Source organism: Chelonia mydas, chromosome 3, assembly GCF_015237465.2.
Source record: "Chelonia mydas isolate rCheMyd1 chromosome 3, rCheMyd1.pri.v2, whole genome shotgun sequence".
NCBI lineage: Eukaryota > Metazoa > Chordata > Testudines > Cheloniidae > Chelonia > Chelonia mydas.
In genome coordinates this window covers 197,038,421-197,063,390 of record NC_057851.1, presented here as the reverse complement: position 1 = coordinate 197,063,390, position 24,970 = coordinate 197,038,421, and the positions used below count along the sequence as shown (strand labels likewise).

The window sequence follows — 24,970 nt, the reverse complement described above, 5'->3', positions numbered from 1 at the left end:
AAACTGCCATGCCAGGAATTCTCCTATTTCTGTATCCCACCTCAGACAGGGGCCGGAACCAGATGCCTCAGGGGAAGATGCAAGAAGCCCCGCATAGGCAATTGGGAAATAATCTGCCCCCAGGGAAAATTCCCTCCTGACCCCCAGTGCTCCAGAGGCTGGCTCACACCCTGGAGCATGAGGGTTTATAACTCTGCGTATTCTCAGCCATATAAATGTCCAACCCAGCTGTGCCGCGGCCAAGTGCCACCGCAGCACAGAGCAGGGCAAAGTGACACACGACTCGGGTGCTCTAGGACAATGATTGCCATCCGCTTGATAACAGGAGCATCATAAAAATAGTTCCACTCTGAAACTTACCGGCAACGTGCCTCTCGTCTGAGGGGGTTCATGATATGAAGTGCACCAGAATTCTCACGCAACAGGGACCTTGCACTCTGTCCCTCGCAACCTCTGCTCTGTCAGAGCTTGTTTACCTGCAGACAGGTGAGAAAACTGGTTTTGCATTACTGATGGGGAATGTGGTGTTTTTTTTTTTTTTTTTTCCTTTTTTTTCCTGTTCCTATTTTTTTGGTGGCCGGTTTTGTTACCGCATGGGAGGCGCTTAAACACTACAGCGCTGGGTGTCAATATAAGAGCCGTGGATTCATGGCGCGCAGTGTATGGACCCAGTAATGCCTCATAGTCACTTATCGATTCTCAGGCTGTAGTTCGATTTAAAGGGGAGACTTGCGGTATTGCTTCTTACTCACATGCACAGATGACATGCAAGGAAGTTAGGCCATGAATCCTAAAGAGGGGGCTGGCTGCCACTGTCTCCTGAAATGATGCTGGCGTGCGTTCAGCAACAGCAGGAAATCCCAGCTTCATGGTAGCCGAGACCCATATCACGTTACAGCTCTCACAGAAACCTTCATATTGCTCTGCTGTAAACTCCCTCCGCTCTCCTGAGATGTGGTTTGATGTCTTTGATAGCTCCCAGTTCAGAATGATCCCTCACTCTCCCAGATCTTGGGAGACAGACCAGTCCTCGCTTACAGACCGCCCCCCAACCTGAATCAAATATTCTCCAGCAACTACACAACAGAACCACTAACCCAGGAACCTATCCTGGCAACAAAGCCCGTTGCCAACTGTGTCCGCATATCTATTCAGGGGACACCGTCATAGGGCCTAATCACATCAGCCACACTATCAGAGTCTCGTTCACCTGCACCTCTACCAATGTGATATATGCTATCATGTGCCAGCAATGCCCCTCTGCCATGTACATTGGCCAAACCGGACAGTCTTTACGCAAAAGAATAAATAGACACAAATCTGACCTCAACAATCCTAACGTTCAAAAACCGGTAGGAGAACACTTCAACCTCTCTGGCCACTCAGTAAAAGATTCAAGGGTGGCAGTTTTGCAACAGAAAAGCTTTAAAAGCAGACTCCAATGAGAAACTGCTGAGCTTGAATTAATACGCAAACCATATTAACTTGGGTTTGAATAGAGACTGGGAGTGGCTGGGTCATTCACATATTGAATCTATTTCTCTGCATTAAGTATCCTCACACCTTCTTGTCAACTGTCTAAATGGGCCGTCTTGATTATCACTACAAAAGTTTTTTTTTTCTCCTGCTGACAATAGCTCATCTTAACTAATCAGCCTCTCAGTTTGTATGGCAACTTCCAACGTGTGTGTGTGTGTGTGTATCTATATCTATCTTCTTACTCTATGTTCCATTCTATGCATTCGATGAAGTGAGCTGTAGCCCACGAAAGGTTATGCTCAAATAAATTTGTTAGTCTTTCTAAGGTGCCACAAGTCCTCCTATTCTTTTTGCAGTTCAGAATAGGCTCCTCCCGATACACATTAGTACATGTATGAAGCATGCACACTTCTTTTGAACTGTGTGCTTACCTGGCTGCAGTAAGAGTGAATGGAACTGGGGAACGGGTCAAGTCTCAGGAGGGACCTCCTTTGATGTGGCCCTAGGGGGTCAGGCATGCAAGCTTGAGGGCCACGTGGCTACCAGACAAACGCAGGCCACTTGACATGTAACACTGGCCTCTCTGCATGATCTACAACTCTGCCTACCTGCTGCATCCGTTAATGTTAACAAAATAATGGGCACCTGACTGAAATATTTCTAAGTGAATAATCTCTGTATCACGCTAGTTTAAGGTGACATGGTATCTTTATAGGGAAAGAGAGCTAGCTGTGAACATGGCTGGTATGTATATATGGGGGGGGTGTGGATCTTCTCTTGGAGATTTAGTCAATCTCAAGTGATTTAGGAACTTTTAAGCGTTGCCGAATATCTGAGCTAAGTTTGTGCAGTTGCACAATGTTGTCATCCCTCTGAAAAGCTTTCAGAGTTTGAGAAATGTGCTTTTAAAATCTGCCTCCGTGCTGATGGCTGTAGGAACGGGACAGATGGAAGGGAGTGTTGGCCACAGGTTGCCATAACTTTATCCTCACTGGGGGCTGTTGTCGGAAAGGGGGAGGAGGAATAAAGAGAGTTTCTCTTTTAGCGTGATCATCACATTCTTTGCTCCTGTGTCTCCATGAAGGGCCAGCCAATGCGTGCCCTTCTCTTGACACTTCTTGATGTGGAAGGATTGTACTCCGCCCAAACCACACTGAAAATTCCACTGAGCCGAACATGCTTCACCATAATAACGTATCAAGTAACTCTGTTCCTAGCCGGCTGGATTCTGTAGCGGCTGGGTGCTTCAGCTACACATCTACCGTGTGCCATTGGCAAGAAAAATAAGCAGGCCCTCCCTGCCATGGGGAGCAAATGCCCTCCCAGGGAACCCTGCCCCCTGCAGGGGTGAGAATGGGCAGCAAGAACACACTAACTGGGGGGATGGGGTAAAGCATGAGACGTCGGTACCGAAATAGACAGAGCCTATGCTAAGAAGGCTCTCGCCAGCCCCTCGAATTGCTTGCAGCACAGAAGCTAATGGGAATGCAGGGCAGAGATTTCAGCACGGACCATGCTCCCTACCCCGCTGGCTAGGTAAGCAGCTGTGTCCTGTGCCAGCTGGAGCTTTGGGGTTGACTTTAAAGGTGGCTCACCACAGTGGTCCATCACCCCCAGGCAACTTAAGGGCCAGAGAGATGCATTGCTTTGAAATGAGAATTTTTTCTGTTCCTTCCCCTCACTGGAAAAAAAACATTCTCATTCAAACCAAGCAAACATTTCTGATCACTCCATCGAGAATCTTCCCAACAGAAAACGTTCTTCAATAAGATTTTTTTTTTTTTTTTGGACCAGCCCTAAATATCAGATGTGCAAACTGTGCACACCTGACTTGCACGTGCAATTACCATGGTCGTGCACATATGGCGAGATGCGCTTGCATCCCTGGCTGTCTGGCTTGTACCATGTTGGAAATTGTAGGCCCGCTTCAAAAATCTCTCCCTAGGAATATACAGTAACAAGCACGGCCCCAAACTAGGGAGTGGTGGGGGGGTTATACACAGAACGACGCTGCCAGCTGAGGGAAGGAGGAGACCACTGAGGGGCTTGTATACCTCCAATCCAAGCGCTGTGCGTGTGAATGCTTCCTGCGTGGAGAATGCTGGGAGAAGACTGGGTTTCAGACAGGGCGGGACCTGGCAGACCTGCAGTGGGGCTGCTCTCTCCAGCCTGGCTTAGTGTCTAGCGTGCGCTTCTTTTTTTTTTTTTCCCCTCTCCTTCATGCAGACTTCTCAAAAAGAAACGGAGGCGACACTGCAGAAGAGGCTGGATGAAGTAAGCGAGGAGCTGCGCAAATCCCAGACCAGCTACAAGAACCTGCTGGCAGACACGGAGAAGGCGAAGGACCAGCAGCAGAGCATTGCTGGTGAGAGGATGCTGCAGGGATGCCCAGGAGGGCGCGCATGCTCTGCCCTGGAGCTCAAACTTTGCCCTCTGCCAGCCTTCGCCTCGCTAATGCTAGCACGTTCCTTTCTGAAGCAGAGCAGGGCGGGCCTCTGTGTCTGAGTTTCAGCTGCTGGCCCTTTCCCAGAGGCCCAGCGGGAGCTGGGGAAATCCAGTGGTGATTGTCTGGTGGCCTGCGGGTGCTGCTGGGGAAGTGCTGAGAGCAGAGTGGGGAGAATTGGGCCTTTTGTGGGGAAATGCCAGTGGGAGCTCGGGTGGGGTGGTCCGGAGCGGGGCAGCTGCGCGAGCCATGATGAAGACACCAGAAGGCAGGAGGTTCCCAGTTTTAGCCTCTCTGAGGCTCCGTCCTGCCTGGTGTGGTGCTAAGGGTCTGACTCTCAAAGCTGAAGCACTGGTGAACTCGCTGCTGCACAGTCCTGCTTCGGGGGGGGCGGCACAGCTCCTGGCACGGTAGATCCTCCACTCCCCTTTGCACGAGAGGACGGCAAGCGTGTGCTGCTCCCTGCTGTATCGTGCACAAGGACTGGCAGGTTAAAGCCGATACTTGGGTGGGGTGTTTTGGCCAGCCATGTTGTCAAAAATCCATCACTCTGTCAGTGACGCGAGAGCTACAATGAAACACGCGCATTCTTCCGGGTGAGCCTGCAAATAACCGTCCATACTGCCTGGTCTGGCTGCGCGTGTTCTTTACCTGTCTGCCCAGGACCTCGCTGTCTGAAACGTGCTCGTGGTCCAAAGCCCTGTCCTCTGTAGGGCTAACTTTAGCTCTAGCCGTCTACATTCTCTCTCCCTCTTTGAATCTGTACACACCTAACTTGCCTCTGTCTCCTCTACCCACCTTCCTCTGGCAGAGTCTGAAGCCAAGCTGCTGTCCTATGAAATGGAGGTGAAGAGTAAATCGGAGGAGCTGAGCACCCTGAAAGTGAAGCTGCTAGAAGCCAGCTCTGAAAACGAGCAGCTCACAGAGAGGATCAAATCCATTGAAGCTCTCCTGGAGGCAGGCCACGCGAAGGAAGTGGAGAAAGACGCAGACTTGCAGGTCAGCGCCACGGTGGTGGTCCCTACATCTGAAGGGGAGAGCAGGCCTGGGATGAAGCGTGACTTACAGCATTGCATGCACCGTAAGCGTGCTGGAGAGGGGTGGGGAGCTGTCCTGTACTGTGTTTATAATGCATGTATTAAAGGCAACCTCTGTCTAACTTTCAGGCAGCTAATCAAGCAGAAGTGAGCCAGCTGCAGTTAAGGTAAGACTGGTGAATGTACTGATCTCTCCATCCGTGCGCTGAAAGGCTGCACCAAAGGAGTTAGGGCTGGGATTCCTTCCCCCAGCTTTCCCGTGAGCTGTTCATATGCTGACATTACTGGGGTGCGGTCTCTGGTCTGCTGTCACTGAAGGCAAAGTTAAACGGAGTGCTCTAGCTGACTTCTGGCAGGCGTAGGCCATGTAAATGTTGATTCGCACGCTGGCCTACACCAACGGCTAGTCCATTTTGAAGTGACGCTTCTTGCAAATGCACGAACAGCTGAAGACCTAAGGTGCGTTTTAGAGTTGACGGGCTGTGCAGCATCTCTCAAAAATGGGAAGCTTGTATAGAACTAAAGTAGAGGCCAAGTTTGTGTCAATCAAAATGAAGTTTGCCTGCCAATCAGAGCAACTTAGCAATACCCTCTTAAAATTTAAACGAGTGGCAGACTTCCTGAAAATAAATCCATGGGAATGACTTTTCAGACTGGCTTTATGCCCACGAACACCCCTGGCCTGACTGCAACGGGATCTACTAGCATGCCAGTCGCTTACCTGAGTGTCTCCATGCAGCTCCAGGTTCCTTGGCCCAAAGCTTTCAGAAGTGACTAGAGATCTGAGAGCTCCTTAAAAGGGTGGGTGCCCGATGCTGCTGGGAAAACCAGGCCCCCTTCAAGGTACCGAGCTGACGGACAGAAACCGTGGCACCCAAGTAACTAGTCGTTTCTGAAGACTTGGGCCCTTCACTCTCAGTAGCCATTTTTGAAAAATCTTGGCCTAGTTTAATTTCAGACAGAGGTGAGCTAAGAGCAGTTTCAAGTCCTGCGTCTCGCCCTACAGAGTTCATAGCTTGACAAATTGCACTCTTGTTTTGAATGCTTGTTTTCCTTTGCTGGTGCCCGTTTTGAAGACCCACCTAGCCAGTTTCTCCTGTCTAATTAGCTGACGACACAGGGGAATCGGTACAGATAACTGTACTCAGCAAACTGGTTCTAACTTGGGCAATTGTATCCTGTCCTCCCCCCAAAAAAATCTGTCTGCCATTTGCTTTGGGCAAAGATCTTTGTTTTATTTTTATTTTAAAATAAAGAGAGACCCCAAAACACTGGTGCATATTTGGTGGAATCTCCATCATTGGGGATTTTTAAGAGCAGGTTAGATAAACACCTGTCAGGAATGGTCTAGATCATACTTAGCCTGCCATGAGTGCAGGGGACTGGACTAGATGACCTCTCGAGGTCCCTTCCCGTCCTATGATTCTACGTTACTGCTGGCACAGTCTGGCTGCATGTCCCTGAGCTCTGCAGGGACTTCTGGCGCTACATAGCTGCTCTGTTAGCACGCTGGGGGGTGTGGGGAAATTTGATCATGACTGCTGAGAGCGCATGACTCGGTGAAGAGCACCGCTCCAAACACGCCCTCTCGTTTCATTGCAGACTTCAAGCGAAGGCTGAGCAGGTCTCCTCGCTCGAAAAGGAAGCTGTGGAGCTGAGAGAGATAATCGAGCAGCAGAAAATGAAAAACAACGTGAGTGACTGGACGAGCTGAGCTCTTGTTCCATCAGCACAAGCCTGAACAAGCCCCTGATTTGCGCTTGACCAACAATTGGGTTTTAAAAGTTGCCCAATAAAGTTTAAAATGTAGGGTTGGGCAAGTCAAAGGCCTAACTTCTCTGTGCCCTGAGAGACGCTCGTCTCTATCCGAGGCACCTAGGCTGCTGTTGGGGTGGCGTTCGCACGCTTGTGCCCTTGCTAGGAGAGAAGCTGGCTGACTCCCAAGTAGCAGAGAGCTAAGGGCTTGTCCACGCTTCCGTGCTGGGTCGAGCGAAGAAACGCAACTTCAGCTACGTGAATAGCGAAGCTGATGTCGACGCATTTAGATCTACTCACCGCGGTGTCTTCGCTGCGGTAAGTCGACGGCTGGCGCTCTCCCCTCGACTCCGCTTGCGCTCCTCGTTCGGGTGGAGTACCGGAATCGACGGGAGAGCGCTCAGCGGTCGATTTATCGCGTCTAGACTAGACGCGATAAATCGACCCACCGCTGGATTGATTGCTGCCCGTCGATCCGGCAGGTAGTGCAGACAAGCCCTAAGTCTAAGTGGGGGAGTCTGACAGAGGAACAAACGAAGCTGCGGTCTGGGCCTGGCAGCCCTCCGGCCGCGGGGGGGTGGAGAGGGGATTCCAGCTAGCCAAGCTGCCTCTGTGGGCTTAGTGTACCCTCTCCATCCCGCGAAGCAACGCTAGGAACAAGGCTGGAGTTCGCCACGGGAGTGGGTGAACCACTGAAGCAGGCCAAGCTGCATCTTAAGCAGGCCTTTAAGGGATGCTCCTAGCCGCTGGGAATGGGAGTACTGATGAGTTGGCGAACGGGCCTCTTCCTTCCCACCTTGCCAGGACACTCGATGGGCTGTGACTGCAAATAATGAGGTTCATACCTGATTATCTTAAGGTATCGGACCACTGCAGCGAGAATCCACGTGTATGGGCACATACGCGGAGGGTGCATTGCAAGATTTAGGAGTCTAAGCAAAATCTGGCTTCCTAAATGGGATCATCAGAATCCGCCCCCCCTGCCCCCCTCCCCCCCCGCCCCGCAGCTCCGTGATGTGGATCCATAACTTCCAATAGCAGCAAGTAACATCATGCTAAGCAAACCTTGTGGTGGTCTCTGTGGCAGCATGTGGCTTATTCCTGCGTGTGTCTGTCCCGACAGGGTCTTCGCGAGAAGAACTGGAAAGCAATGGAAGCTTTGGCCTCGGCTGAGAAAGAGCGTGAAGAAAAGTTGCTTTCTTCCACAAAAGCAAAGGTGAGTCTTGCCTCTATCAGTAACAAAGGGGGGGCTGTTCTTTGGAGCCAGACTCTGCTGCCGGGGAGCAGCTACAGAATGAGGGACCTGTTAGTTTCTAAACTGAATTTCAGCATCTCTCTGTTTGCACAGATTCTGTTTAAACCCTGTGATTACTCTCTGTGCATGTTGACCCCTTACAGCTCTTCCAGTAAAACTTTGCCACAATCGTTTACTCCTGGGGCTTGATTCTGCAACCACCACGCATGGCGAAGGAACAGTGCAGAGAGACTATTGAGTGCTACAGTGAAATTATCTTTTCAACAGCGCTCTCCCATAACTTAACCGCCTGAATTCTTTGAAAACAAACTTTGTACAGAGGTGTTGGTGTTTTTCCTCTCTCAATATTGGTGGTGGTTAATGTTGGCGTGTCCCTGGCAATGGTGTGGGAAGGTAGCAGTGTTGGAACGTTCTGTAAATGTTATGATGAAAGGAAGATGATGCATTTGGCTTGTCAATATTGCCGCGTTTCCGACTCGTATAGAGATGTGCACCATCACCGCACGGGATGCTGACCTCATCAGATGGGCGTCTCAGAATGGGAACTCGACTCCTCTGTTCTTGCGTAACTAGCCTCGTTGAGATTTGTGCAAGTTTTGTTGTTTTTTGGTTCTTTTTCCCTCCCCTCTTCTGCAGTGAAGTATCGACTGCAAAACAAAGGCCAGGCCCTCAGCTTTGTATAAATCAGCATAATGCCATTGACCTCGGTGAAATGAGAACAGCTGGGATCTTAAGGTGCTGACTTAAGTTGAGTTCATGAAAACCTACGTTTTCTCTTTCAGGAGGATTTGGAGCAGCAGCTTAGCGCAATTCAGACGCAAACGAAGCAGACGCTGCTTTCTCTCTTCCCGCAGATCACTGTAGTTTCACAACAGGTCGGCACTAATATTTTCATGCTGTTGGAAGGTGAGCAGGTAGCTGTGCCAGTGAAGGAATGGGATAGACCAGCTGATGCTCTGTTTTTATTTGTTTAATCAGGCTTACGGGGTGTGGCTACAGGAGTTTAAGGAGAAGAGTCTGGGAATGCTAGAGCAGCAGACAGCTAAAACGGAATCTCTTGTAAGTGATCTCGTAAGCATTGGACAGCCATGCTCCAAACATCTTGCTTTCTGTGGGTGTTGGTGTAAGGCTTAGCAGCTACAGACCAACATCAAATCTAGGAGCAGCTCTTGGGGGCACGGTGAGAAGGGGGCCCCCCATAAAACTCCTTTTCCTTTCAGGATTCCGCGCTTAAATTAAAGGAAGCAGAAGAGGCGCAGAGCACTTTACAAGCAGAATGTGAGCAGTACAGAACGATTCTTGCTGAGACGGTAGGTTAAGCCATTCAGGCCGTTTCTCCTCTTCCCTGAAAGTACCACTCCACCTTTCTTGCCACTTACGAAGCCAACTGACTTTGCGACAGCCAAACCATGTCTATAGTCTCTGAAGACACTGCACAGATGGGATGCATGTGACTTGCAGCCGTTGTTTGGAGGTTTTTGCAGAGCTTGGTTAAAAATATTTGCTGTCCGAATCCATCTAGCATTCTTATTTCTTATTAATTACGATAGAACTGCCCTTGAAATGCCATGGCTCTGCTACAGCATGGTTTGAGAACATAGAATCCTAGAATATCCGGGTTGGAAGGGACCTCAGGAGGTCATCTAGTCCAACCCCCTGCTCAAAGCAGGACCAATCCCCAATTTTTGCCCCAGATCCCTAAATAGCCCCCTCAAGGATTGAGCTCACAACCCTGGGTTTAGCAGGCCAATGCTCAAACCACTGAGCTATCCCTCCCCCATCCTGTGAAAGGGGTGGTCTGGAGTAAGTAGAGACAGGGTGGTGTAGTGGGTAAGGTACTAGCCTAGGGCCAGGTCTCCATTACCGCCTCTCGGGGAGGCGATTAACTATGCTGACGGGAGAAGCTCTCCCATTGGCCTAGTAGGGTCTTCACTATAGCACTGTATGTGAAGACAAGCCCTAAGAGGTGGGGGGACCTGGGTTCTCTTCCTGACTCTGATGCTGATGTACTGTGACCATGGGCAAGTCAGTCCCCCCGCCCTCAGTGCCCCTGTTCCCCACACACCCGTTATCAGGTGCTCGATACAATGTGAGAAGACGCCTAGCAGTTCTTCCATGGTGGTGGGTCCCTTCCTCCCCTAGTTTTGCAGAGACAGTCCAGTGCTGAATCCAGCAGGCGGTGGCTGCTTCCCTAAAGAACCTAGAAGCCAAGCTGACCTATTGATTTCAGTGGGAGCTGGACCATGCCCATAACTTCCTGCCTTGACAGCAGTTTGAATGCGCCCCCCCAGTGAGCCTTCCCTTCTCCACCTGCCCAGCCTCACACTTCCGTCCCTTCTCCCTCGGCAGGAAAGAATGCTCAAAGACCTGCAGAAGAGTGTGGAGGAGGAGGAGCACGTGTGGAAAGCAAAGCTAACGGCGTCTGAAGAGGAACTGCAAAAGGTGCATCCTAAAGATTCTCGTCTGTGTGTGAGCAGGAATCCCTGGGGTGCTGGCTGCCTATAGGTGCTGGGAACCAATGGGCTGGTGACGCGTCTAATGCTGTAAATAACAAGGGGATCATAATAATCCCTTCTGGCCTCAGTCTATGAAATGCAAGGGCTTTTAGAGGTCCCTTTGTAGGGAGGGGCACATCTTTAAAAGGCTCTGGGGTTGAACTTGGTGTAAAAACACGTCTTCTTAAATAAAGATAGCACTTTCTTTGCCCTCTGCAATACGGCGTGGGCACATGCTGGGAGGTGAGAAGGAAAGATGCCCTCTGTATAAGCTTCTGCCTCGCTGAGATCCTGACACACACATTCTGCCTCTTGAGCTGGTGACGGTATTCCATTACTTACCTTACAACGTTCGCATCCAAGCTCAAGAATCAAACTCTGGCACCTCCACTCCATGCAGGGGAGTCTGGAAAGCCTTCAGAACGTCGATGTTCAAAGAGCTGGCTGTGTTGGAGCGGAGAGTGCACGGCGTTCTTTGCAAGGCTGTTTTTCCGTGCTACTTTCGGGACTCCCCGCTGTAGAGGAAATTGGCTACCTCTACAAGTCTGGATTGATGCTGGCATTGGAGCGTACACTGGTACGCGTCACAAAAGAGCCCCATTCAAGCCACCCACAGTGTGGAATCCTCTCCAGCTGTCTGTCTCGCTGCAGACGAGAGATACTCTGGGCAGAATGGTGCATAAAGGCTGAGCAAGAGGCTGTCCTCTTAAAAGGATAACCCTTTAGAGAGTGTGGGAATGAAGGGGTGTGGCTGATCTCTTATTCCGTAGCTGGTGTTCATGAGAACTTGCCTGGGCATACTACATTATAAAGGAATTTAAAATGTCCCTCTAAAAAGATTTTACACTCAAAAGTGTCTAAGCTTAGCATTGTGGAGCTCAGTATTTGTGTCAAATAGATAATGTTAAATTTACTCTGGTTACAAGGGGTATGTGTAACTCCCACTCCCATAAACACCAGAGTTTTGAGAGAAGCTGGCTTCTTTCCTGTGATGGCGGTGCATGAAATCAAGATTCTGCTGGCCATATTATGTTCTGTCTTGCCCATACGTGTAATGTGAAGTTGGTGAGGTTGCATGGATGTAGCTGAGCATAGTATGGCCAACAGATTTGTCATGGTTGGTGACTACAGTTGGTCAGGAAATGACGTTTTCCTCCTGAAAAACAAAAACTATGAATGGTGGCTTTTTTTGTGTTAATTTTCCATTGAGGTTTTCATTGAAAAACCCAAACTTCAAAAATGTTCAGTTTAAAACCAAAAAAATTTCAGGTGGTGGTGATTGATTTTTTTTTGGATTCTTCAGCAAAAATGTCAATGCCCTCAAAAAGCCATTTTTCCCCATCAAATGTGGCCAATAGAAAACATTCTACTGACTTCAGTGGTGACTCATTAGAAGGGAGGAACCCAGCCTGACTCTCAGATCCTTGGCTTAGTTTGCAGGGATGACTGTATCGTCGTCCTTTTTCGGATGCGGTTAGTAATGCGGCAGCACCTAAAGGTTCCAATCCTGGATCAGGAGGCCAGTTATGCCAGGTGCTGTACAAACGCAACAAATGGTCTCTCCCTCAAAGAGTTTACAGGCTAACCGCACTGTGCCATTTTTAGTCGCTTGTAGGAGACATTTTAGAGGAGAGTCCACGCTGGGAAATACGGCATATTAACACTTTCTTTCTTTCTTTACATTTTTTTGGGGGGGTCAACGCTTGGTGTAGTCCCAAGTCCAAGTGAAATCTCTTGCAGAGGCTGTGGACCAGGTGAGGGCAGAGCTCCAGAACACAGATCAGGTATGGACATTCTCTCCTACTCCAGAAGGAAAGGGTACTAATTTCTGCTGCATCCCCAGAACTTCCCTTTAATGTTGCCAGGAGAGAGGCGATTTATCATTTCTTCTAAAGCCCTCTGGGGGCGGGGAGGTTGGGAGAATTGGTCTTGCTGGTCTAGAGAGGCTAGATATGCAAACAGATGAACACCTCCATCATGACCAATCAAATCACCGGGCTCTCCTTGTTTTAATCAGCTGAAGGAATATACTTCTCTTCTGGAAGCACAGTTGGAAAATCACTTGGAGACTGCCAGTTCAGAACGCCAGAACTACACAAAAGAAGTTGAAGCAGTAAGTGTTGGTCATCTGTTTGGGGAGGTGGGGAGAGACTGAAGCTAATCGGGGCCAGGAATCTCCAGAGCTTTAGTCCAGTGTGCTAGCCGCAAGCTCATCCTTCCCCTCCAGGAGAATATTCTAGGTGGTATCTGCCTCGATAACAGCTGGATCCATTCCTGACTTGAAGTGAACGGAGAGTTGTGCAGAACAGTCGCTCCTTTTGAGTTTTTAAACACCCCGAGCATCTCTGAATGGCTGATGATGAATTCCCCTGGCATTAGGGTTTAGAAGGAGCAGCTAAATGAAGCCGTGGGTGTCAGAAGACACAGAGGGCACTGCCCACTCCTCTCCCTGCAGACCCACCAGGCTTTGTCTTTGGGGCTTGTCTTAACATCAAATCTGGTGTTTGAAGACAAGCAGCCGAGTTAGCTTCAGGTGGGACGGAGCCAGAGCTGCTTGCGTACTGAACAGAGTGCGGGGTTGGCTTGGGTGAGAGCGGAACGCCTCAGTCATTCATGGCTTTGCAAAACCTAAAGGAAACCTTGCATCTGTGTGTAAATATGCTGCCTGCTGTCGGCCTTGCTAAACGAGCCGGCCGGGTGAGGGGTGAGATGCCCCACCTCCTGGGCCCGTAGAAGCCGAAGAACTGCTTAGAACAGAGAAGTCTTCAATTTGCAGACTAACTCCGAAGGGTTTGAAAGGGAAGGAGTGGCTCCGAAATGGGCAGCAGGCTGGCATGGTGACCGCTAGGCCCCGGCCGGACCTGCTACACCTTCGCTAGCCAGAGATGTGGATCCTACTTCACTAGCCTGCCTCTGCTCACAGATGGACTAACAACCTCTTTAAAATGGGCTTTACGAGTCTTCAGGCTTGGCTCTCAAACCTGTTGTTTTTTCAAAGGTGCCTTAGGGAGTCGGCACCCGAGTCCCGTTGAATTGTAGTGGGAGTTGGGTGCCTAACTCGGGCTCCTTTGGCAAGCCAGTCATAGATCTCTTTCAAGATGCTGGCAGGTAAAGAGGCTGCTTTCTTGACTGATGATTTAGCTGTTCTGGTCCTAGCCCTCGCACCATAAGTGTACATGGTGCTGACAAACCCAGACCGCTCTGTGCCCCAAAGGTGTGTAATGTCAGGTAAACAGACGCAGGCCAAGGTGAGGCGTTGCATGCTGGGTGGCATAATGGTGTGAAAGGGTCCCTGGAAGCAGTAGCTTAGGACAGAGAGGCTCTTGCCGGGTTGAATTTGAAACTCTCCCGAATGGGGAGGACAACACGAAAGAGGACAGCACGAAAGAGGGCACCAAGCAGCTGGGAGAGCAGAGGTGTGAAGTGGGAGGAGAGAGGCCTAGCGTATTTGCAAACCAACTAGCGAACAGGAGCAGCAAACAGGCGAGTTTTACAAGGGGGTTCTCTGGGTGCAGGAGGAGCGCCTACGTGAGCCTAGGGGGTGAGTGAGATTTTGTTTGTGTGCTTGCTTGAGGGGTGCTTGCTTGACATTTTTCTTGTGTCGTCTGTTCTAGGGGCTGAGTGCTGGGCCTAGCGGTCTGCTGGGCAAGGCTGAGTGCTTCCTAAACAGGGTCTAGCCTGCCATCCTTTGCTCCCTGATCCCTTGACAAGGGGCCAGGCTAACTTGGGGAGATCAGTTGATAAGTGCAAAGTAATGGACATTGGAAAACATCATCCCATCTCCACAAAATGATGGGCTCTAAATCAGCTGTTACCGCTCAAGAAAGATCTTGGCATTGTCATGGATAGTTCTCTGAAAATGTCTGCTCAGTGTGCAGCAGCCGTAAAAAATATCAACAGATTGTTTTTAACAATCAGGAAAAGGCTAGATAATAAAACCAGAAAATATTCTAATGCCACTATGTAAATCCATGGTGCACCCACACCTTAAATACTGTGTGCAGTTCTGGTTGTCCCATCTCAAAAAAGATCTATTAGAATTGGAAAAGGTGCAGAGAAGGGCAATGAAAATGATTCGGGGGATGGAATGGTTTCTATCTGAAAAGAGAGTGAAAAGTCTGGGACTGCTGAGCTTGGAAAAGAGACAACTTGGGCGGGATACGATAGAAGTCTATACAGTCATGACTGGTGTTAAGAAAGTGAGTAAGGAAGTGTTGTTTATCCCATCACGTAACACAAGAATGCAGTCACCAAATGAAATGAATAGGCAGCAGGTTTAAAGCAGACATCACACAGCTGACATTCAACCTGTGGAACTCATTGCCAGGGGATGTTGTGAAGGTCAAAAGTATAACTGGGTGCAAAAAAGAATTAGATAAGTTCAGGGAAGATAGGCCTATTAATGGCTATTAGACAAGATGGGCAGGGACGCAACCCCGTGCTGTGGATGTCCCTAAACTACTTACTAGCAGAAGCTGGGACTGGATGACAGGGGATGGATCCCTTGCTAATTGCCATGTTCTGTGCCTTCCCTCTGAAGCGTCTGGCACTTGTTGCTGTCGGAAGACCGGATACTGGGTTAAATGGGCCTTTGGTCTGACCCAGTACATCCGTTCTTATGTAACTGATATGCTGCTGCTTCTCCCTGCCACTCCAAACTCCCAAGCTTCTTCCAGACACTAACACAGATGCTGACTTCCCTCTTCTTTTTTCCAGTTGAGACAGCTCTTCTCTGAATCCCAAGAACAGCTGGACGCAGCAAAAGCAGAAGCACAGAAACAGAGCAAGGAGCTTGCACTGGTAATGGCTAATTGCTAGATAATAGCTAATCTAAGGTTGGGTCGACACTTAAAAGTTGTGGTCTCTGTAGAACTATTTTGGTGAGGGGTGTGATTATTTGTAATGATGTATCAGTACAATCTGTAGTGTGGATGCAGCTCTACTGATATACAGGTACCTTTATATCTTTAGAGCTTGTCTACATGGGAATGCTCAAAATTGTTCTGAATTAACTTACAAAGTGGATTAAAGTCCCCTTCGTGTTCAGGAATAGCTATGCTGGCATAAAGCACTCTTATCCTGGCATAGCTCTGCCAACGCTGGAGGGGATTGTAGCATTTCAGTTATACCAGTACCTCCACAACTTCCTAGTGTCAACGAGACCGAACGCAGAGGCGCTCTTCGGTGGAGAGCGGCAGGCTGGGAAGCTGTTGTAAGCTGTGGTTAGCTAGAAGAGACATACGACTCTGTGACACTGATGAATTTCCCAGATCTCCACTGAACTCCACACGGGGTCTGACTTCAACTGTGTCCAACTCCAAATGCCTGCGGAACCATCTGCTAGGGGGATTTGTGTTTTGAAAATGCTGAAGAAGGCGGCAAAGGGTTTCACACCATGAAACTCTTTTTGCGATTTCTCATTGTTGCTTTCGTGATTAGACCAGATTTTTCAGGGTTCCAGCTATGCTGGATAATTCCCAGGCGGAAGCATGAATTTAAGCTGCTGTAAAATATATATAACCCAGCCAAGACTTACGCGCTACTGGGTCATCTTCAGCGTGTCGAGGAGTTACCATGCGAACTGACTCTCTGGGCACAGAGAATGATGCTCTCATGGGTCCAGGGTTCAACTTCATGGATCAGATAACAAAAATTGACTCACTCCCCGTACCTTGCATGCACACACCACTATATTAGAAGAATGTTAGGGTTGCGAAGTCTAGCACGTAAATTGGGAAATGCCAGTGTAATCTTTTCACCGACTTTTAAGGCCAGAAGGGACCACGCAATAATCTATTCTGACCTCCTGCGTAACACGGGCCAAGGTTGCAAAGGTAGCCTTAATTCTGGTATTTCCTACGTTAAGAGTGCTTGATTTTGCCACCTTAATATTATTTTAGTGCAGAGTGTCTGTCTAATACATATGTGCACACGTTCCTTGGTTGATTGCCATTGGATTTGGCAGTAGGTCCCCTTATGGGAGGGATCCTGAGGGCATCCGGGGTCCCTTAGATGTCCTTATAGATCATCTGTTGGCTGGAGGAATCTTTCTTTGGGTTCCTTTTGAAACTGGCTTTTCTGTATGTAGGAATTAGCCATAGAAATCTATGAAGGTTGCCCTGTCTGTCTCTGAATCCATTTGATCAATGTGATGTGACTGCCCTGTAAGAAGGGGAAGTGTTAAGAAGTTAACAGGATTGCCACTCCTAAGGGTTAACAAATCATGAGTTTGTCTTAAAAATGCCAGAATCTTTTATGCTGGATTCTTATTTGCTTTCTGGGGCTGGGAACCTTAAGGCTCACATTTCAAGCTGTTCTTTCCCAATGTGAGGGCTAGAAGCTTTATTTATTTATTGATTTATTTTTTAAACAAAAGCTGTGCTTCTCACGTAGTTGTGTAACTCCAGGAACTGGAGCTTTCAGAAAAGGAGTTTGATATTGGGAGACTCGTGATAAAATCCTGAGGGTTGTTTACACTTTTTAAATGGACGAGAGCCAGGCAGTTCAAAATCTCCCCCTACAGTGGACCATCTGGTGTCTGGTTATAGCTTCTTTTGAATAATGAAAGCCTCCCGTGCACTGTAAATCTAATCATTTGGATCATTCAGGTAGTTGTCACAGATCTATACCTGCTGCGGAGGAGTAATTAGAACAACAGGTCAAACAGGGAAGCAGTTGCAGGTATTTAGCAACTTCTATTTTCATCTCTTTTTCCCAGAACAGGACTGGTTGTAAATCTTCTAACCTTCCAACCCACGTCTCCGTAAAGGGCAGGGCAACGCTGGGAATGGGTTGAGCGACTGCAGGGCACCTTGGCAGGCTGAGTAGAAATCTACGCTGGCTTCTCTTGATAGCAGCCGCTGGCTCTGCAGCTCTCCTTGGGAATGTTGCTGTTCATAACGGAAGTGGAGACCACTTTAAAAATAAATGTCCTTAAACAAACGCAGGCAAGGTGCAGTGTCCCTGCTCAGACCCCAATTTTGGCCTGCGTGGCTTAGAAAAAAGTTGTAGAAAGACCCCACTTAGGACACTTCTTCCCCGCCCACCATCATGGTTGAGTCATTTTTGTGTGATAAGCTGCTAACCAAGGAGTTCTCAGGCAGTTAGTAGAGTGTTGTATTAAAGCGGTTCCCTGCCTTTCGGTTGCTATTGCACTGTGAATGTCCCGCTCCCCAGAGAAGTAAATCCTTTACAGAATCCGAATGCAAGCTCTAGTGTCTTCTGGATCCATTGCAAAATCAGCCGTGTTTGGGATTCCTTCCACAGATGACCTGTTGGAAAGCAAGACTGAATTTATCAGCCCCACGCCCGCCCTGTAATGTTACCAACTATCCATTTAACAGCTACTGCACTCAGAAAACATGGACTGATGCCCTGGCCCTGATCCTCCAGTTGGCTCCACCTGGATCTGATCCTTGTGTCTCTGAGGAACCCTAGGAGCACATGTAAACAGAGAAGTCTGACTGTGGGGATTCCACTGCAGGATCAGGGTCTGTTCTTGTAACCCTTCCAGAGGGTTGAGTTCGTGGCAGGTGAATTTCACTGCTGCAGGTACCTGGCAAACCCCATCCATACTAGTGAGGTTGCAGCTGTTCTTATGTCACTGAGTCTGGTCTGATAAACTTTGAACTGTTACTTTTGGGCGGTTTCAGGAGGATGTGCTGTGTTTGATCTTCATGGATCCCTTCTGCGATTTCCGAAGGAGCGCACTGGGATTTGGGTGTCTCATCCTCTTAGGCAGCTCTGGGAATCTCTCCCCCGTTGCTCAGCTAACTTCCAGTTGACTTGTTCAGGCATCAGAACAAATCTGACCACAGCTGCATTCCTACTTTTTCTGGCTGCCAGGAGCCTTTTCCATTGGCCACCCTCCCTACCTCAAACCTTCGCCCGCACCTTGACCGCCACTGTGTGTCACTGAGCCAGGCTTGCTGGTCCTTGTTTCAGGTCAGGCAGCAGTTGAGGGAAATGAAGAACCACGTGCATGATGGAGAAGCAGCTGGGTCGCAGGCTGACCCAAGCGAGTGCGAGGCCCTCGAGGTTAGGGCGGTGAGACCACTGCACGCTAAGGCACTGATTAATGACTGCACTTGTCCCATCTCCTGCTCGGCACCTGCATGATAATTGTGTATGGCTTCACTGATGACTGTAGACCGTGTGTGTTGTGCTGTTTCTGTGGGGCTTCTATTGAGATGGTTAATTTTCTTAACTAGATAAGGGAGGGGAACAAGCTTCACGTAACAAATATTCTTACCATGGCCCATTTGTAAAGAGAGGATTTAAAAAACCCACTTTCTTATCGTAGTTCTAGTGGGCCCCAGCTGAGACCAGGGCCCCATTGCGCTAGGTGCTACACAGAGACCTAGTAAGAGACAGCCCCTGCCCCAGAGAGCTTTGTTGAAGTAGATATCACGCAGGGTGGGAGAAAGGAAGTGGCATTACACATGGGGGAACTGATGAAGTGACTTGCCCAGGGTCATGCAGGATATCTGTGTCAGAGCTGGCAATCCAGCCCAGATTTCCAGAGTCCCAGCCCCATGCCTTAGCAGTGAGACCATCATCTGATCACTTTTTGAGCGGGAATGAGGTCTGGCTTTGAGCAGTGCTCCCTGCTTTTGAGACCTCCTTGTTAGATGACAGTGGGATGACTCCTGGGCTTAGTGGCAGCTTTAGGGGATCCAGGGTCAGAAGATGGGTGGGCAGGGAGTCCTGCAGAGTTGATGCACTGGGTTCTTGAAGTGAGAGAATCCATTACACTGAACTCCATGTACTCTCTCTGGCTGGTTTTACAGGGTGCTGTCTTGTCTACTCAAGGGGAGGGCAGTCACCATGTGAGGCGTTGGAGGGTGGAGAATTCTGATCTTATAGGGGTTCTTGGGCTAAGGATCAGAATTCAGAGGGGCAAAGACTTTTTGTGTAGGATTGGATTTCTAATCTCACTAACCGGAGTTGGGTTACAGGAATTAACTGAGTCTTTCAGCCTAATCTTTCTCTCCTCACTAGCGTACTGACCCCACAAGCTGTGTTCTCTGCTCTTTCGGTCTTAATCCTGTCCATTGTGGAGTTTTCCCCAAGGTGCTGTGTTGCCCAAGTGTTGGGGAGCTGTCAGATGACATGGGTGGGTCAGTCTATTCTTGGCCTTTGCAAGCGGCTCCAGTTCAAGTTGCTGGGGTTGGAACAAGGGGGGAGTATAGCACCAAATTGGGCAGAGACTGGAAGTGTAAAACTACTGGCTAGAGATTTCCTTTTGCTTAATCTTGGAAGCCTTTGGGGATTAGAGATTGGAAGCAGGGCCTGGCAGCTGCCCTTCAGGGCTTTGGGGAAAACTCTAGGGGCTGTCTCCGTTTATCTACGTGTAGCAGGCTTCGGCGTCACGTCCGCTCCAGTTGATCTTTCCAGTGTGACTGATTCACTTTGGTTTCTCTGCAGTTGAAAACGCAGCTGGAACAAACGGAAGCAAATGTGGATAACGAGCAAGCACTGAGGCAGAAGCTAGCTCTGGAGTTTGAAGAAGTAAGTTCGAACCTGCGTGTGCGTGGGACTCTCTCTGGCCTGCTGTCTGTGAAAAGGAATTGGGGGGGGCTTCGCTTCCCTCCAGACAGAAGGGCTGTGTTTAAACCGATGGAGGGGGGAAAGTCCTTTTGAAAGGCTGCATGTGATCACCAGCATAGCAGAATTTTCATTACGCTGGCTCTTCTGAGCTGTTAATATGGGCGGGATGGCAGAAGGTCAAAATAGATGGTCGCCATCCCTTCTGGCCTTTTGTCTATGCCTATTACTGACAAAGACCTAAAACTGAAAGCAACAAGTTTGGTTCTTTAATCACCTGTTGTAAAATGCTGGTAACAACCCAATGAGTTACTTTAAATAGTGAAGTCTGTCTCTGGGCTGCAGGAAAACGACTCCCACAGTCTGCTTCCGCTGGGTCGAGTTGGCTCTCGTTGGAGTGTGTTTTGTTTTATAAGGCAGCTCTACAAAAAGGTGGAAAACTAGCCTGAATTTAACCAATAGGACCCTGGCCTGTAAATGCGGGGAGGACAGGCTGGCTGCTTTTGGCCCCAGTGCTACTGGGGAAAATGCTACGATGTTCCACGCAGCTGCTCATGGGGTGGTGGAGGAGCAGAACACAGGTCTGCTCTGGGCACACATGCTAGCCGGTTAATTCTAGCGTGAAATGAATGAAGGCTGTTTGAAATATTGCCTTGGCCTGCCTCTTTCCAAGGAGCAAACCATCATGGCTGCTGGGAGAGGCGTGGCCGCAGAGGGATCTTTAAAACTTCCTGAGCCTGATGTGTGCGTTCTGCTGGCAAACTTGCAGGCAGAAGTAATGCCAAGGCCTGCAATGCACCGGCTAGGTTCTGTTCGCAGTCTGCCACGGGTCCCTGCAGCGCGAGAAGGTAGCGCGTGGTGGTCATGAGGGTTTACCTTTAAATTTTAAGCTGAGATTAGTTTGAGATGATTCCTCAGCGTAGCCACTGAGAGCAGTGTACTCACTGCAGCGTAACGGAGCTCCGTGCCGATGGCTAAGCATAAATGTCGCTATACCCACTGCCATGTGGCGCTGGGATTCTTGGCCAGCTGAGCTTCCTCTCTGCTCTTCTGGGCCACGCCCTCTGGACCCCTCTGCGCCCTGTCTGACGACCACCCGCTTGGTTCTCAAGTATCTGAGTCGGGTAGGACTGACCTCTCCAATTCCTGAAACCGCAGGCGCAGAACTCGGTGTGCAGTTTGCAAGCGGAACTGGAAAAGCTGAGATCTGCTGCAAATGTGGCATCCTCGGAAACGGAGGAGGTTCAGCACCTGAAGGTAATTCCCTGCACGCCCCCCCCTTGCAGCGTGGGGTCTGCAAGCCCAGGCGGGCGAAGGGCGCCTTGGGCCAGATTTTGGTTCCAGTCTCTCTCTGCTGCTCCGGTAGCATGAGGGTGCCCCTGCAGGCTGGGTGAGAATTCTCGAGCCTAACCCTGTGAGGGACCGGAGGGGGCAAGGGCATCGCGCTCAATGCTGGCAGCTGCCGGGCCAGCTGTAACCTACGAAGCGGGAAGTCTGGGTCCCCCTAGCAGCCCAGAATGCAGCCCTGCCCTTTGACGCAGCCTGGAAGCAGCACCGTGCGTGCTGTGCAGTAAGGGGGTATGGTTGCCAAGCCAGGGAAGGGAAGCCATACGCAGGGTAAGTACTAGGGGCACGCTCACTGCTGTTGCTGCGGTCCCTGACTCGGGCCTGAGGGCTGGATCCTGAAGCCACGTCTCACATTGGGCGTTGCACTGTTTGGGGCCTCGTCTTCAGCCCTTCCTCGTGCGATGTCTCGCTGCAGCCTGCAGAGCTCCCCAGGCCCGGGCTGTGGGATCTGGCCCTTGTAAGGTGGAGGGGGAGAGGAAATAAGACTCTAGGACTGCTTCTCCCTTCAACCCTGGCATCAAGTGTGGCAGGGTGTTTAGGTGAGTCTGAGCCCCATCCTGCTCATTCCCATTGGTCCATGGCACTAGTGGGGAAGGAGAGCAGGCAGGTAAGGAGCAGCTCAGACTCTGCCTCTGTTGGCTAGTGACTGGCAACCAGCGTGTCCTCCTGACACCAGTCAGATTCATACGGGAAGGAATGGGGTCAGCTGACTGTGCTGGACGGGGCCATCCATTGCTTTGGCCCCAGCACAGAAGGTGGCTAGACAATTGGTGGGGAGATGAGATCCTGGCAAATGCCTGTCGTGCAGAAGCAAGTCTTGGTTCTATGTTCTTGCACGGAGACTCTCATTAAGGGTGAGCAACCTGTGAAATGTGGGGATGAGCATCAGTTACGTATGCAGGGAGCTGAGCAGACAAACTGCTCAAACAAAAACCAGAGTGCAACCCCATCGCAAAAACCTCTCCAGGGGCTCTGAGAGGTGGGAGCGGCCTGTGAATGCTGCTGCTCCCTTTCTCCAGTGACCAGAAAACGATCGATCTAGTTATCGCAAATAATAGTTTACTTCAATTGTGTGCAGGAAAGACTTGAGAAGGAGAAGAAGTTAACGAAGGACTTGGGACAAGCTGCTACCAAACTCCAAGAGCTATTGAAGATTACCCAGGGACAACTGGCCAAAGAAAGAGAAGCGGTGAAGAAATTGAAAGAGCAGCTTCAAGAAACGGTATTGCACCTGTCTTCAAATGGAACGTAACGGTGTGCGGGTCGAACCAGGAAGCCACAACTGAGATTGGGACCCTGTTACACCAAGCACGGCACAGACACGTAGGAAGGGATCGTCTCTTACAGTTGTAATAGATGAATCAAAGGGTGGGGAATGGAGACTCGGCGATGAAGTGATTTGCCCGAGGACGCAGGGAATCTGATAGTTGGCAACAGAGCCCAGATCTCCCGAGTCCCGGCCCAGTGCTTTAACCATGAGACTGTCTTTCAGAGGTCATGCAAGCATGTGCACGTACATGCAAAATATACAAAAATGGGAACTTTACAAGAGGAGCACTCATACGCCGCCCAGGCTGATCTTAGCGGTGGCAGGACATAGAGTAGAGAAGTCCATTTCCCCTTACCAACTTTTTCAACAAAAAGTCAGATTCTGGACAGTAGGACTGTTCGCAGTGGTGGTGTAGCCGTGTTGGTTCCAGGATGAGACACACACACAGTGGGTGAGGCAATCTCTCTTATTGGACCAACTCCTGTTGGTGAAAGAGACGAGCCTTTGAGCTCCGCAGAGCTCTTCTTCAGGTCTGGGAAAAGTACTTGGAGCATCACAGAACGTAAACTTCCAGGCTCATCTTTTGAAGGTGTTGTGCCAGTTCTCTTTGAGGATGAGGACTGAGAGGTCAGACGTGGAGTGATCGCTTTGTAGCAAGAGTTCACCCACACGTGATAGGGTGGGATTTTTTGTCTTTTAGCGTTTTCCTGTGAGTTCATCTGAGAACATGAAGATTGTCTGGTTTTACACATGTAGTTGTTGAGGCATTTGATGCACCTTCTAAAGATGAGCCTGGGAACTTAAATTCATAACTCTGCTAGACACACAAAATTATGGATTCAATAGAGACCTTGGTTTTATGTCTCATTAAAGGATCTGTAACCTCCTCTTTCTTTTCCTGTGTGTGCAGAGGTATTAATTACCCACTTCACTTTGAATGGTTTCTTGCAATGTGTTAACTCCTTATGCTTAATCTCTTCCACCTTGTATTTCGCTGTGGCACTGAGTACCTTTCCCAGACTTGAGGAAAAGCTCTGTGGAACTCAAAAGCGTGTCTCTTCCACCAACAAAAGTTAATCTAACTGCATGGCCAGAAGGCCAGATCTGGTCTGTAGGGCATTTATGTTAACATCACTGATCAGGGGTTCTTGAGTCAAATGTTGAATCCAGTCTAACAATTATGTCAGTATCATAATGGCAGAGATAAACCCTGTTCCTAAGAATCCCTGCTTCCTCAACTACTAAAAACAATGTGTTCTATGTACAATCCTATAACCTGCTCTGCTCTTTCTCTCTTCCAGGGGGAAGACAATGGTTCAAAGGAAGGAACTTCTGTCTGATGGGTCTAAGATCTAGAATTTACTGTTCCACTTACCAAAATGCCTTACACGTTCCTAAAATATATGCTCAGTTCTTTGCAGATAAAGACACACAAGCCATTAGTGATCCAAAAACCTCCTAGTTTGAGATTTAAAAGGATACAAGTACACACTGCAGACATACATCTGTAAAAGAATTTTCATACTGTTTTTTCGTAATACTGTGTTCCCTTGGGAAAGCCCTGACTGTGTCAGCCAGCTGTTTCCAAGCCTTTACCTTCTGTAGTAACGGAATCCATGAATGTGCGAAAAGGGAAGACTCTGTTTGTTCGTTCATCAATCAGTGCAATTTTTGTCTTTTGGAGTGAATGAAGCCTGGAAGGTACACGATGCCCCTGTTTGTTGTTACCAGGCGGCTGTTGGCAAGTGTCCTTGTGAATTTCTGGATGGTAATGCAATTAAACCAATGGTGTAGCTAACTAGGGGTTGTGCTAGTCTTATTTTGAGGCGCCTGCAGCAAACGCCCCTGTTGATGGTATAAAGCGCTGGGATCATAACAGACCTCGAGCCCTCCGTGTCCCAGAGGCCCCAGCCGCAGGACGGAACGGAAAGGTGGCGCTCTGCTTTTCTTGCTCTTTCATGAGTGATGTGAGCAGAGGGCAAAGTAGTACAACACTCCTAATTCCACGGTTTGAGCAAGTCCCAGAGAAGGTCCTGGGGCGTCAGGGGAATGTGCCATGTACGAGGAGCACTGAACACCGCTATGGGCCCTGGCAAGACGGGTTTGACATGGTGGGAGTGCCAGCTGCGTTGGATGAAGCTGTGCCCTGGTCCAGCTTGGGGATGCAGGAAGTTTCCCCACTGCATCGTTTTGCCTGCGTCCCATGTGAGCCTCGAACCTGGAGTTGTCCGGGAAGGGAAGAGCTGTATGGAGAACTAGGGCCAAGCTGTGACTTCAGCTTTTCTGAACGCAGTTGAGCCATGAGCCCATCTCTGCTGCCATTGAAGTTGGTGACGAAACTCC

At 49.4% G+C, this 24,970-nt stretch overlaps 1 protein-coding gene across 8 annotated transcripts in view; it reads left to right on the top strand.

Annotated features, from left to right (window-relative positions):
• The window catches only part of RRBP1 (ribosome binding protein 1), a 56,205-nt gene extending 31,780 nt beyond the window's left edge, over positions 1-24,425 (top strand). For 4 of the 8 annotated variants that reach the window (XM_043544095.1, XM_043544092.1, XM_043544093.1 and 1 more), the window contains 16 exons: positions 3,706-3,844; positions 4,734-4,921; positions 5,089-5,126; positions 6,562-6,652; positions 7,838-7,930; positions 8,752-8,844; positions 8,948-9,028; positions 9,190-9,279; positions 10,319-10,411; positions 12,177-12,248; positions 12,482-12,577; positions 15,181-15,264; positions 19,891-19,974; positions 21,169-21,267; positions 22,436-22,579; positions 23,929-24,425. In XM_043544095.1, coding sequence (XP_043400030.1) covers positions 3,706-3,844; positions 4,734-4,921; positions 5,089-5,126; positions 6,562-6,652; positions 7,838-7,930; positions 8,752-8,844; positions 8,948-9,028; positions 9,190-9,279; positions 10,319-10,411; positions 12,177-12,248; positions 12,482-12,577; positions 15,181-15,264; positions 19,891-19,974; positions 21,169-21,267; positions 22,436-22,579; positions 23,929-23,967 — 1,524 coding nt within the window. In that variant the 3' untranslated portion in view covers positions 23,968-24,425. The other 4 variants (XM_037896199.2, XM_043544091.1, XM_037896198.2 and 1 more) reach the window with 2 other exon arrangements.
• The last annotated feature ends 545 nt before the right edge of the window (positions 24,426-24,970 follow it).